Source organism: Mya arenaria, chromosome 11 (genome assembly GCF_026914265.1).
Source record: "Mya arenaria isolate MELC-2E11 chromosome 11, ASM2691426v1".
NCBI classification, from domain to species: domain Eukaryota; kingdom Metazoa; phylum Mollusca; class Bivalvia; order Myida; family Myidae; genus Mya; species Mya arenaria.
The window spans coordinates 71,190,095-71,203,808 of record NC_069132.1 but is presented as its reverse complement, the minus strand read 5'-3'; the positions used below and the strand labels follow the sequence as shown (position 1 = coordinate 71,203,808).

Here is a 13,714-nt window from a genome sequence, read left to right as displayed (position 1 = left end):
CTATTGTTTATTTTGTGTAATTATTTTTTCTTCACTGTTGTGAGCATACCTTTTCATTATCTCTCATTATTGTAAACCAAGTTAAACATATGATTTCACTTGGTGTAACTTTGCTCTGTTGTTATTTGTTTGTTTCTTTTTTTATGATTACGTATATCAACCAATGTTCATGTATAAATAACCATAAATAAATGTCTGTCATAAACAAATAACAAAACAATTTTCGGATTATTTATTAAATTTTTAATATTTTCAAATTCGAAAGTAAAAAAGGGCCATGATTGAGGGCGCCTCCACGTGGTATGGCCTGGATGTGTATGGATGTTGTGTTTATCATGAAAAAAATTAAACAATTATGCATACACAACAAAACACCCTCACAATATAACTTCAACTTTCCTATTTTTGGATCAATTTGAATAAAATTTGAATATAAACCCAGTATGTAGCCTTTTCAATTATTTGTTCAACAAAAAAAAATGTTAAAAATAAATGAGTTATGAGTGGATTTCACGTCTCAAAAAGTGGATTTCACTTGTCAAAATGTGGATTTCACTTCGATTTCCGACCTTTTTTCAAAATAGGTCTACAACTTTCTATTTTTGGATCAATTTGGATAAAATTTGAAATATAAACCCATTATGAAGCCCTTTCAATTATTTGTTTAACAAAAAATAATTTGTTAAAAATAAATGAGTTATGAGTGGATTTCACGTCTGAAAAAGTGGATTTCACTTGTCAAAATGTGGATTTCACTTCGATTTCCGAAAAATTGCTTTAACTTCTTCATTTCTTGATATATTTCAATAAAATTTGAAATGTAAACCCTTCATTAGGCACTTTCCAAATGTATACAAAAAATAAAAATTACTAATTAAAAAACTGAGTTAAGAGTGGATTTCACTTCTCGAAAACTGGATTTTCACCTCGATTTCCGATCTATTTTCGAAAAATTGCTCTTACTTCTTCATTTTTGACCAATTTCAATAAAATTTGAAATATAAACCCTTTTTGAGGCACTTTCTAATAAATATACAAAAACAGAAAATTATTTATTAAAATTAATGAGTTATGAGTGGATTTCACTTATCGAAATCTGGATTTCACCTCGATTTCCGATCTATTTTTGGAAAAAAATTGAAAAATTGCTCTAACTTCTTTATTTTATTACCAATTTCAATAAAATTTGAAATATAAACCCTTCATGAGGCACTTTCTAATATGTATACGAAAAAAATAAATTATTAATTAAAATTACTGAGTTCTGAGTGGATTTCACGTTTTGAGTGGATTTCACGTGAAATCCACTGGATTCCTGTATCACCCCGCACCGGGTTTAGCTGATACCGGTCTCTTTTTGTAGAAAAGAGAATAAGGGTACCAGTCTAGCTTTTATAGTGACCTCCTTGGTTTTAGATAATGGGTCCAAAATCAAAGTCAAAATCTTCTTCATTTTCCACTGAAACAGCACCTGTTGAATCAGAATCATTCTCGCCGGTTAAAATAAGTACGTTTTGTTACTTTTAAAAGGTTATTTAAAATTCTTTAACCCCAAAACATGCTCCAGTAATTGTATAATTCGTAGTACCCGGACATTTTTATTTCGGACAATGTCTTCTTAAAACCCATTAGCTGCATATTTGATGTAATCAATTTTAATTCTTCTGAACATTTTGAAAAACCTATCATTCATGATAAGTTATGGCATGAAATAAATTTGATAAGAAAATAATATTGCACTGGTAGCAGCATAAACATAGCCACTATGCTCGTTTAGTCCAAATAATTGTACGTTGACGGATTTTTTTTAGATTTCTGATATGGCAAATCCTTCATGTAGAAATTGTTTAGTATCAAAAGTGGGTAGTTGTTCCGATCAGGATTCCGGGTTAAAGCATATGGGTCTATAAAATATCATATTACCAGATAATGTTATTTTATATTAGTTCCGTACACAAAAAATAAATATCCAACTAATAATTATGAGTTTGACTGCTTTTCTTCATTTCATTCTGTCAAAACATAACGATATATACATGAAGGGCACCTGCAAGGCTTCAGGGCACAGTTTTAAATCGCTCGGAACATTTCGGCCATGGCCGAGTTGTTAGGATTGTATAACGAGGTCTATCGCGAAGCTTTGTCGGAGGAGGCCGAGTTATTACGATTGTATCGAGTTGTGCCCCTTGGCATAATTGATTTTCTGTGTCAGTCAACTAAATAAGAATGCCTCTATTTGTCTTGAGCACTTTAATAACTTCTATTGACAATGATCAAGATCTGAAAATAGACAAACACTTAATTATATATCTAGTAATCCTCTATCTCCCCCCAAGTCTTTAGGCCTGAAATGTTGATGAAAGAGTGTCAAAGACTGATTTTATAAAAAGAAAAATGTAGAACAAACACAAATTATAACTATGCGTAGTAACTATGTCAGCTGTCTCTATACGTGGAAGAATACACCAGTCCTGTTTGTCAGTGTTATTAACAATGTCTTTGTAACTTGTAAATACACTACAATTAAATCAAGAGGATGATTATGTTAATAATTCACTCCCATAATTATTATCTGGTATCACGTAAACTTGGTCCATAAAATAGTCTCTTCCACTACACAATAACAGAGTATTTCTATGGCAAAATATAGTCTGTTTGCCACTGTGGTGCACGCCTTGTCCTGCCAGAACGTCTAGGTGTTGAAGGCGGGTCAGTTGACGGCATGGCCTGCTCCTGACATGTTGAATACGGACTAGTGGTCAGGTGGTTATCTGGTATGGGTGTACTACCATAGGTCAATTGGCGTCGAGTATGCTGGGCTGCAGGCGACTTCTGGAGGTTCGTGATGGGCGTCTGATCTGGCTTAGACACGGAAGGTGTCTGAATTGGCTCTTGTATAATAGGCGTTGATATGGGTTGAGTTTCAGCTGGGGTTTGAACTCTACCAGTACAGTTGGGTTCCTCGGGCTTGGGAGGCAGACGGATGTTTCCTGTAGGGCTCCGAACAGCTGTTGGAATCGCCATGTCATCATCAATTGTAAGTCTGTGTGTGGGAAGTTGTACTGGGCAGTATTTACGCAGAAATTTTCTGTTGCGCAGTGTAACCCGTCTGGAACCATCCACTCTCACAACATATTGATCATACTGGCAAACCTCAATGACCATGCCTGTCTTGTCCCATTTCCGGGGATGGGAACCCATTTGATTTTTAATCCGGACATGATCGCCTACTGCAAGGGGTGGTAGTCTCTTAGTATGCTCAGTCAGTCGTTCAGCACAGCGCATATGTCTATTTCTTAGTGCTTCTTCACGGGCAATGGCTGTTGAGTTCCAAGTCTCGTGTGGTTTGTATTTCCCTGGAGGAATGGGAATGAAGTCTCTGATAGGGCGGCCGAAGATACACATGGCTGGGGATAGTTTTGTGTCCCTATCCGGTGTATTGCGATATTGTAACATTGCTCGCTGAAATGCATCTGTGTCGATGTTGCCAGATTCTGTGGTATTATTCATGAGAAGACGCTTGACTGTCTTGACACCAATCTCTGCTCTGCAGATGCTGTGAGGGAATGCCACTGAAGATAGGCGATGATGGACACCCCAGTCTTGTAAAAACTGACGTGTGATAGTAGCAGTGAATTGAGGAGCAAGCTCGTCAGGAATACCATACGTAACAAATACTCGCCTCAAACAAGAGACGAGTCCCTGGGCACCACCGAATGACTCTCAACAATGGGCCAGTTGGAATACCGATCCACAATTACTAAATAATTGTGTTCTCTGTAAGTGAAGTAGTCTGCACACAAACACTGAAATGAATATTCCGGGGTTGTAGGCGTGATCGGAGGAGCACAAGGGTTCGATGCAGCACTACGGTTGCATTGATTGCAACTGGCACGAAGAGCAGTAATTGCAGGTGTGATACCTGGCCAAAAAACAGGATTCAGCTCTCGCAATCTTGGACGAAACTCCTTGATGGGCTGCATTGAGGGCCTCCAGAACCTCGTCTCTGAGAGAGTATGGAATAACGACACGGTCTTTGTACATGATGACTCCATCAACCGTGGATAGTTCATTACGAAACTGGAAGAAATCCGTCAGTGCTTCTGGCATCTCGTGGCGAAATTCTGGCATTCCAGACTCAATGAGTTCAGTCAGAGTAAGTAAATCCGTATCACTAGCAGTAGCAACGCGTACTCTATCCCATGTGACTGACTTTACACTAAGGGTGTTTAAGGACGTGGTGGCAGCTGACACTACACACTCTTCTGTATCCTGCGGCTCGTAGTCATGTGCTCTTAAACCAGATAGGACTGAGGAACTGTAAACTTCATGAGAGTAGTCAGCATCTACCGTCGCAACATCATCAGGTAAGACAAGTTGAACAGGCTCGTTGATGGGATGCCTCGATAAGCAGTCTGTAGCACGATTCTTTACCCCTGGGATGTGTATCATTTGGAACTTGTAGGGTAGAGTCTTTTCCTTGAGGTTTCGCAGACGTGTATTTGAGATGTCTTCCAGTGCTCTGTCGTTGAAGAAGTGGTTTGTGATCAACGGCAATTATGAGATTAGAGCAACCGAGGACAAAGTACCTGGACTTGTCAAGGACATCTACAACCGCCAGAGCCTCCCTTTCAATCGGTGCGTAACGAGACTCTGCTGGATGAGTGAATCTGCTGCCAACAAGTGTGATCTTCCATTCAGAGGGACAGCAGAATGGCTCAACTTTGGAACAGGAACAGTGTTTCTGTTATAACCAGAATCCAACTCCAGTTTTGGACCAGTCCGTAGCCAGGCAAGTAGGTTTGGTTGGGTCGAAGATCTTAACTCCTTCTACAATGTCGCTAGCAATCACAGTTTTTGATTCTTCAAAAAGTTTCTGAAGGTTGTCATTAATGATGAAACGATTATCGAGTAAATAGATAAATTGTCGCTGGCAATGCTATGTCGGCGACAATCGATAGTGTCTGTCCAAAATCGATGTCGCTAACGTTACTTCCGGTAACTACGTATTTTTTGTTTTGGGTACAGTCGAGTAAAAGTCAACTTTTCTTTCCGGTAAATTCTTGTTGAGTTCATTTTAACAAGGGAGGTCACTCTCTTACACAAATGCGCTGAATGTAAACACTTTTGCTTAAAAGCTTACAAACTCTCCAAAAATTACAAATTGTTTTTAATTGTTTATATATTTCATAAAACCTTCTTCAGTATCCTGTCTCTATGGTGTAGTGGGTCCGTTCTTACTTGCAAATACCGGGGATCCCGGCTGATGCATTCTGTTTTTGAAACCTATTTTGGTATCGTTTGTAATTAACTATTTTCTAATGAAATGTTCAATATAACAGGTCATTGAATGTTAAGGTGGTTCACAAATCTTACATGGATAAAATGCTAAGATAACTTACTTGATGCGGTGTGCATCATTTTGCAATCTTAAGTATGTGTTGTGTTTATGTTTTTCCGTTAAGTTATTAAAGACAGAAAGAGGTTATGGAAATTTACTTACTGTTGTAAAAAGCATGACTATAGCATCACACGTACTGATATCAGGTTTAACCATTTAAATGATCATGATGATACTATGTATAAAGAATGTATTCCTTACTGATGGTATGAACTTTCGATTATCGTCCGATAGTAAATCGAAATGCTTGGTTCGATTCGATTCTATTATCGATAGCAGATGTAGTCCGATTTTCAAACACTAGTTGTCATCCCATGTAAAAGGTGTACCTGGTTTCAGAAGATTTCGGGATGGAAGCATCCTGTCAGCCATGCTCAACGCATATGAGACCTGATTCACAAGGCCAAACCAAGAGCGAACATCAGTTATATTCTTCGGTGTAGGAAAATCCTGAATAGCACGCATGTATCTTGTACAGGGTCTGACGTTACCTGGAGAAATCTCAAAGCCAGCGAACTCTACCGTGTCTGCTCCGAACACAAACTTTTCAGGGTTCAGGATAATACCGTTCTGACCGCAAACATCAAGCCAATGGGCTGCTTGGTAGAAACTGTCCTCAATGGTGTCAGTCCACAACAAGGCATCATCAACATATTTGGTCTTGTTTGGAATATCAGCAACAATCTCGTCGTATCTTCTAGTGTAACCATCACCCGACGCGATATAACCCTGAGGTGCAGTTTTGTAACGGTATCTTTCCCAGGGTGTTATGAAGGTGGTTAAGTGGCGATCTTCCTCACGGATTGGGACACTGTGGTAACCATTCCACGCATCAAAGACCGTTTTTTTTTTCCAGGTGGAACTGATCGTGCTTGTAGAAACGGGGAAGGTGTATGGTGAGTTTCACGTGTAGCATAAGTGTTGAGAGCTTGGAAGTCAACAGTACGCCTCGGTTTCCCATTCTTTTTGGCACAAATCACCATTCTGTGGCACCATGTGACTGGATCTCCTACTGGAACTGGCTCAATGACACCTAAGCGGACATCTTGATCAAGTCCTTCCTTGACAGCATCTCGCCAATGTAGGGGGACCGGTACAGGTGTGTGATGAGCGACAGGTTTGGCATCAGGATCAACCATTAGTTTCATTGGTGGACAGTCCATGAGAGGCAGCGGCTGATGCTCACAGGTGTTGAACGTGCTGGATTTAAAGTGCCTGAAAAGGTAATCCTGTAGCTTTTCACGATTTTCATTCGTGGCTGGAAATGGTAAGGCTCTTGGAAGTGGTGGAGGCTGTCGTCGTTCAGGACATCCACAGGGGGCAGTCGTATTTCCATCGGTGACGGCAGCACTATGTTGTGACAGAACACGCACTTCGGGGAAGTCATCAGAGATGATTCCAAGTGCAACACATGCCTCTTTGCTCAAAAACAGCTTGTCAGAAGAATCAGTCACGTAGGTCATCTGTCTTGTTTCAACTGCATTCCCTTCGGAGTCATTGCTAGATATGCGTAGTAACGTTGCACCAAGGATTTTGATCCCGTTGTTGTTAGCAGTATGCATACGCATAGTCACTGGTATTATATCAGATTCACGTAAACCTAGCCGGTGAATAACCTTAAGTCCAGCTAAACAGCTTTGGCATCCAGTGTCTGCCATTGCAGGTATGACAGCTGTGCAAGGGCGTACCTTTGAATCTAAACCAAATGCAGTGTAGTCAGCAGGCAGAGTTCGAACAGTCACATTTACAAATGGTTGCGGCTTTGAATTTTGGTGGATCCAAGATCCAAGGATCCCACATGGTGATCAATAGGTACATTGTGGTCACTCTTTCTAACTGAGCACACTTTATCACTTGCATTTGATTTGTCTCTGTCAATAGGTGTGTACACTTCATCACTTGTATTCAACTTCTGTTTGTTCATAGAATGGTCAGATAGCATACACAAGGCATCAAATACAGCACTTTCATGATCATGTGGTCTTGTGGCTTGAGGGCGGCAAACGTTTTCAAAATGTTGTTCACGATTACAAAGTTCACACTTATGATCATATGCTGGGCACTGAGTTTTGCGGATACGTGCTATGCTCTTCTTACCATGTCCGCGTTTGCCACAGTATGAACAAATATCTGGATCCGCTTTGCTGGATGTCTGTTTTGTTCTCTTATAACTGCTAGCTGCTTCCACAGAATGGATATCCAGGAGTCTCGACGCAGATCTCTTTCCAGCCTCTTTCGTTTCAACAAACTGAAACACTTCTTCTAGAGTCATGTCCTGATTTTTATCACCTAGAAGGTCAAGTTGAATTTCTGGATCTGCGATGCCTCTAGATAGCACATCACGCATGATTGCGTCTGTATAGTTCACATTTGAATCACAACCAGGACACGGAATTACAAATTTACATATGTCAGCTTGTCCGCGAAGACGGGCACCAAAGCTTCTCACTGTCTCATCACGATCCTGTCGCATATTATGTAAAGTCACTCTGGCAACCATTGTATTTTCTTCCCGTGCAGCCAGTTTACGGATGGCAGCCAGTACTTCTGCTTCAGTTTTGTCCTTGAGGCTGCCACCTGCTGACCGTGTGAGGTCTTTATGGAGTGGTTCATCGCAACATTCAAGTAATTGAATCACCTTATCACGACCATCTACTTAGGTGGCGTCGACGTAGTCAGACCATCGTGACTGAAAGTAAGCCCAATCCTCGCTTGTTCCCGCGGCGGTAATGGTAGGTCTTCGAACTCGCTCTACTTTAGCAAGGGCTGCTGGAGGAGCTGCTGCAGGTGCTACAGGTGCGGCTGTATGAACGACGCTGTGAGCTGTGATGAGTGCTGCTACGTTTGGTACATCCAGATCAGCAGTCTTATATTCACAACCAGGGAACGGGCACTGTACTTCCGTCATTGTGACGCAGCGGTGGCTCGATCTTGATCATAAATAAGAATGCCTCTATTTGTCTTGAGCACTTTAATAACTTCTGTTGACAATGATCAAGATCTGAAAATAGACAAACACTTAATTATATATCTAGTAATCCTCTTATCAACTTTCGTTTTATTGTAAAGGTAAACAACTTGTTTTAATGCATTAAATGCTTGTTTAGTGCAAAATAACATTTCACTTACATGGTAAAATATGAATATAAGTCTTTATGATCAATTTCAACCATAAAATACTTCACTTAAAACAATTTCAATATTTTTAAAACACCCCCGTTTTTTGCACATTCCCGTTTAGACGTTAGGGATTGGAAGAATCCCGTATAACACGTCTATTATTTTAGACTATATGCTCGTTAAGATATTTTTTTTAACATTTTGGCATTATGTTCCCCTTCCAAAACAAAATTTGTCAAAGATACTTAAACAGCTGTTTATATGGACTAGCTATAAACAGGGGCATATAAACCATCTTTGCAACAATAATTAACATTCAGAGACAAATAAAAGGAAGGCACTGACTTGCACCAGTCAGTGTTAGCCATTAGGCTAATGATAAAATAGTGATTTTAATTGATGCTTATTTGTCCAAATAAACATTGAGCGAAAGGGTCAATAAAGGTTTGATAACAATTTAGATTGTGTATAGTTTGTGATAGCGGAACAATCAGGTCCAATGGGGATGCTTAAAATAGCTGTGCTGCATTTACCATCGAGTTAAAAGCACCTTGAGTATGGACACATTAGTCTTTCAAAATTAAATGTCATATAAATATTTTGGGAATTTAATTTTATGCTTTTAACTTAATTGCACCCACAACAGAAATCAGTCTGCAGATGGGGACCATATCCATACCGTAGAAACATAGGATACAGATAATTTCATTTGGTTTTATGATACATATAAACACAAAATATAATTGTGGTGAAAGCCATATACTGATAGATCACTTTCAACAGCCTTGCTGTTGAGCTAGCTTGTGTAGTGACACAGTTGTGGTGTCATCTGCGGATAGAAAGGTACAAGGTTCAAACACTCTTTCTTTCACTTTATAATTGCATCAGAATTTATCAACATTGTAGGAAATGTTGTCATCATTCTAATGTTTATGTTCTGTTAGTTTCTTTTTATTTGTAAATTTAAATAAATACCCAGGCCAAAACAGAGCCACTCTGGCTTTAAATACTTATACTCCGCCTACCTATTGTATAATTTGTTAGCTAACTGTGAAATCATGTGCTAGACTACAGCTGTAAATTTCAGTGATTTGGATATGAAATGTGAGATACAGTGCATTGGAGTTAAAGCAAACCTGAATAAAAAGGGATATTTTCAGGCGTACCATCTCCCAGGCAACAAGGGAACCTGACGGGCAGTGCTCGAAAGCTGAAGGATGGAGCAGCAGATATTTACAATCAGCTGCAGAAGTGGCGATCACTCAACACTGATGGAGTTGACATTGTCAATGAAATTGCAAATATCAAGCTAGACAAAATGTAATTTACATAAAAAAATACTTGGCTATGATTTTTAAATTTCTTTTTTTTAAATTTAGTTCTGAGTCAATTGTTTCGATTGGAATGAAATATAACCTATGACTTAGGCTGTAACCAAGCTGACACAATGTTTTTATATTATATTTGTTAAATTGAATGCACCAATGCACAGTTTGTAAATGCATCTCTTCAAGCAGAAGAAAAAAGATGTAACGTTATCTAATAATATTTTTTCTGTTTTCAGACTGAGTAAAAATGAGGACACCACTTCCCACGACCTGCTTCCTGAAGCACTCATGCCGCTCTGTGACAAACTCTACTCAGTGTTTGTTAAAATGGTTTGTCTCACTTTTAGTTTGCATGCTGTTGTAAGTCAGAACATTTCTTAATCAAGTACTGGAACAGTTTTTTTAACAAATTAACTGACAATGTATGAACAGATGACAATAAAATTCTTAATATTCTTCATAATATCAGCACTATCAACAAACCACAAATGTTCTCATCTCTAGGAGAAGGTGTTGTCTAGGCTTTCTGGATTGGTGGAGATGGCGAGAGGTGTGTCAGAGCTTGAGAGTTTCAACCAATCAGATGACAGAGAACACATCTTCTTTCAGTCATGGCCAACACATAGATTTGGTAAGGTTAATGGTATCTCATCAATTTGCTTTGACCATGCATATATTAAACAATCATTATATCTCAAATGGAAAACTAGTTGTTTCTAAACCATTTATAACACTTTAATTTAAAATTTGAAGGTGACATTTTCTGCCTCTTGTCATTAAAAATATTTTGTAAGAAAATCTTAAAAACTTAAGTCAGTTTAGCTTGATGTTGACCCAGGTACATGTGTAGCAGGTGAAGAGCTACATATGCATAATTTTTGTTTATATGGCTTCAGCTGAGGTGTTTGAGGAGATCGAGACAATGTACAGCGCGGAGCTGCAGCTTAAGCGATGTATAGCGGAGAACATCTGTTTTGCTGCAGACAGGAACACCCTGATGTTCTACACAGCATCCTGGCTCCACCAGCCCCACGTAGAACCCAGCACTGACATTAATTTGGAGAGCCTGCTACTGGAGACTGGACACAAGACTTGAAAGTAGTTCACATTTACATTTTAATAGTTGCTGTGTCTAAATGCAACTGTTAAATACCAAACACAGATCTTTCAATCTGTTCGCTGGAAGTTGGACTCACCACATTGTTTTTTTTACGGATACAGCTAAAATACTACTGCAGGACATTATTATAGATCTTGAACATGTTCTAGGAAACTAGCTTTTTACCAACAAACAATGATGTTGACTCTATTAAACTACCAAACTTGACATTTCTGTAACTGCGTGCAAGAAAAAGACAAGAGGGAACAAAAATCTTATTGACAGAATCTAACTAGACACAGACTAGCTATTGGATGTTAATTATGTGTACACAAGGAGATAAAACAGAAACACACATAGGAAGATTAAAAGGAACAAGAGTCTTCATAGTTACTTTTGTTATCAATGTTGAATTTATAAACAAATGTATGAACAAAATATGTGAACCATAGTGTTGCCCTTGATGGTTGAATGACTGTTACATAATTTGCGGGTGCCCTATGGTTTTCAAGCTGACTGACTGTCTGTCCACATGTTTTATGTTTTTTTCTTTAATAACAACTTGAAAACCATTGAAGAATTTTTTTTTAAGTTTTATGACAAGAACCTAAATTCTAACATAACTATTGTTATAATTATGGCCCTTCATGAATTGACTCAAATTCAAGAATTTGAATTAATTGAAATCACAACTTGTTAATAAGGTATTTGATGAAACTTGAGGCATTAATATCTCACATGTTGAACTTCTGTCTAATACAAATAAACAGAGCTGTTACAGGATTGACCACTATCCTCACTCAATGCCTGGATACAGTAATGGCAAACTATTTATATTTGGAAATAATTATATGAAAATATGCTTTTATAGGAGTTATCGTCATTGTAAGTTGGAAAGAGGCCATTACTGCCTTATATATTAATAGCTGTAACCAGTGGATATTGACCTGTATTTTATAGTTTTAAACCAGTGTACCCAACATAATTTAAAACCATTCTGTTGTAACTGCCATAGGTTATTGTCTGTTGATCTGGAGAGTCAATTCTAAGTTTACAAGAGATGTTTGTCAAACATTATGCCCCTCTTTTTGTGCCATGTTGTCAGGAATATTTGGACAATTGAATGAAATATGCATGGACTGAAATGACAGCTGATTTGTCATTGACATTGGATGCCTTTGAGGCAGTCTAAAGATTATGACCACTCAAAGTGTGAGGAAAGTAGGTGCTGTTTTTAATCATGTTCAGGTGATGACTGATAAACATGTATCCTCCTAGCTTGAATGTCCTATATGAGTTGTGACCATGACCTTTGACCTATGAACTCAAAATCAATAGGGGTCATCTATTGGTCACCACCAACCTAAATGTCAAGTTTGAGGGCCATGGGTGCAGGCATGGTCGAGTTGTCACACAGACTAGCTTTTTGCCTTCAAGATCATTGTGACCTTGACCTTTGATCCGATCAATCAATAGGGGTCATCTACTGGTCAGGCCCGTTCTCGAAGTCAAGTCTGAGGGCCATGGGTGCAGGCATTGTTGAGTTATCACTCAGACAACCTTTTAGCATATAAGGTCACTTTGACCCGATGACCCCTTAAATCAATAGGGGCATCTACTGGTCAGGCCCAACCTTCATGTCAAGTTTGATGACCATAGGTCCAGGAATTGTTGAGTTATCTCTCCGACAAGCTTTGGTTTACCAACGATACAACCGACGGACATGTGCAAAGCAATTTACCCCCTCTTCTTCGATAGGGGTCATAAAAATGGGATATAACTACATATAAAATAGTTGTGTGTAACCAAACATTATTTAAATCTGTCAGTCTGGCATTTTGTATTTTATGGCACTAAACATATGCACACAATAATATTTAAATCAGTCAACATTTTCATGAGTTATTGTCTTTACGCCTTGGAAACCAACAGAATGACAGGCAAACAAGCTCACTCTGAGACTTGTTCTTCAAAAATTGCCTCCATTTACAAACAAGATTTTTTTTGTTCAAGGCAAAAAGAAAATTAGAATTGGGCGGATAGCGATGTAAACTTAACACATTTTAAGAACAACTACTCTGTGACCTGTTGTTCCCAAATTACTTCCCTTTTACAAACAAACTCTTGATAAACAAGTTTGTATGCAAGGTGTTCAAGGGATGAATGCAATTTGTTCCCATCTAAAGAACCATATATAATCTATAATACATTGGTCCATTTGACGTTAATAATGTGAAAGGCAAGCTTAACAAACTTTAATTGGGCATAATTTTCAAACTGTATTGTCAGTAATTTAAATGATGTCTACTCTTTAATGTGTAATAAAAATAATAATACAGATGTAAAGTAAACAATCTATGTATACCATCTGTTTAACATGAAATATATGTAAATCTCATGTTGCAACTACAATACTGTGTGTTTTGTATATGCTCTCACCTTTGTCCTCTGTTAGGCAGCCTGTGAAGGTAACCTTTATTTCGTCATATTGTGGGTTGTTATTGATTTTAACGGATGTTTAATGCACATGTGGGCCATATTTTTACTATCTAGCCTCTTAGACTCTCCTTGGCTCATTTGACTACAGTTTAGTTTAAGAATGATTCGCTTTGACAAGCAATAAATTCATGGCCAATCATGCATGGGTTCTGATCAATGGTTATTTGAGTTAAAGATGCACTATTACCAAATGAGATTTACCATTATTAATATATTGTTTTAATATTCCAAAAACGATGAATAAATGTTGAAAACAATAGTTCTTAC

General features: G+C 38.2%; 2 protein-coding genes across 2 annotated transcripts; one reads left to right on the top strand and one right to left on the bottom strand.

Annotated features, from left to right (window-relative positions):
* Positions 1 to 1,374: 1,374 nt before the first annotated feature.
* Positions 1,375 to 13,706, top strand: LOC128207139 (cyclin-dependent kinase 2-interacting protein-like). Its single transcript, XM_052909911.1, has 5 exons — positions 1,375 to 1,507; positions 9,682 to 9,841; positions 10,086 to 10,179; positions 10,354 to 10,480; positions 10,746 to 13,706. Exons 1-5 carry the CDS (start codon positions 1,420 to 1,422, stop codon positions 10,943 to 10,945), a joined length of 669 nt encoding a protein of 222 aa, XP_052765871.1. The 5' UTR covers positions 1,375 to 1,419; the 3' UTR covers positions 10,946 to 13,706.
* LOC128207138 (uncharacterized) lies at positions 6,452 to 8,412 on the bottom strand. The gene is made up of 2 exons (XM_052909909.1): positions 8,196 to 8,412; positions 6,452 to 8,146 (listed from the first exon to the last, which is right to left on the bottom strand). Exon 2 carries the CDS (start codon positions 7,899 to 7,901, stop codon positions 7,146 to 7,148), a length of 756 nt encoding a protein of 251 aa, XP_052765869.1. The 5' UTR covers positions 7,902 to 8,146; positions 8,196 to 8,412; the 3' UTR covers positions 6,452 to 7,145.
* Positions 13,707 to 13,714: the final 8 nt, after the last annotated feature.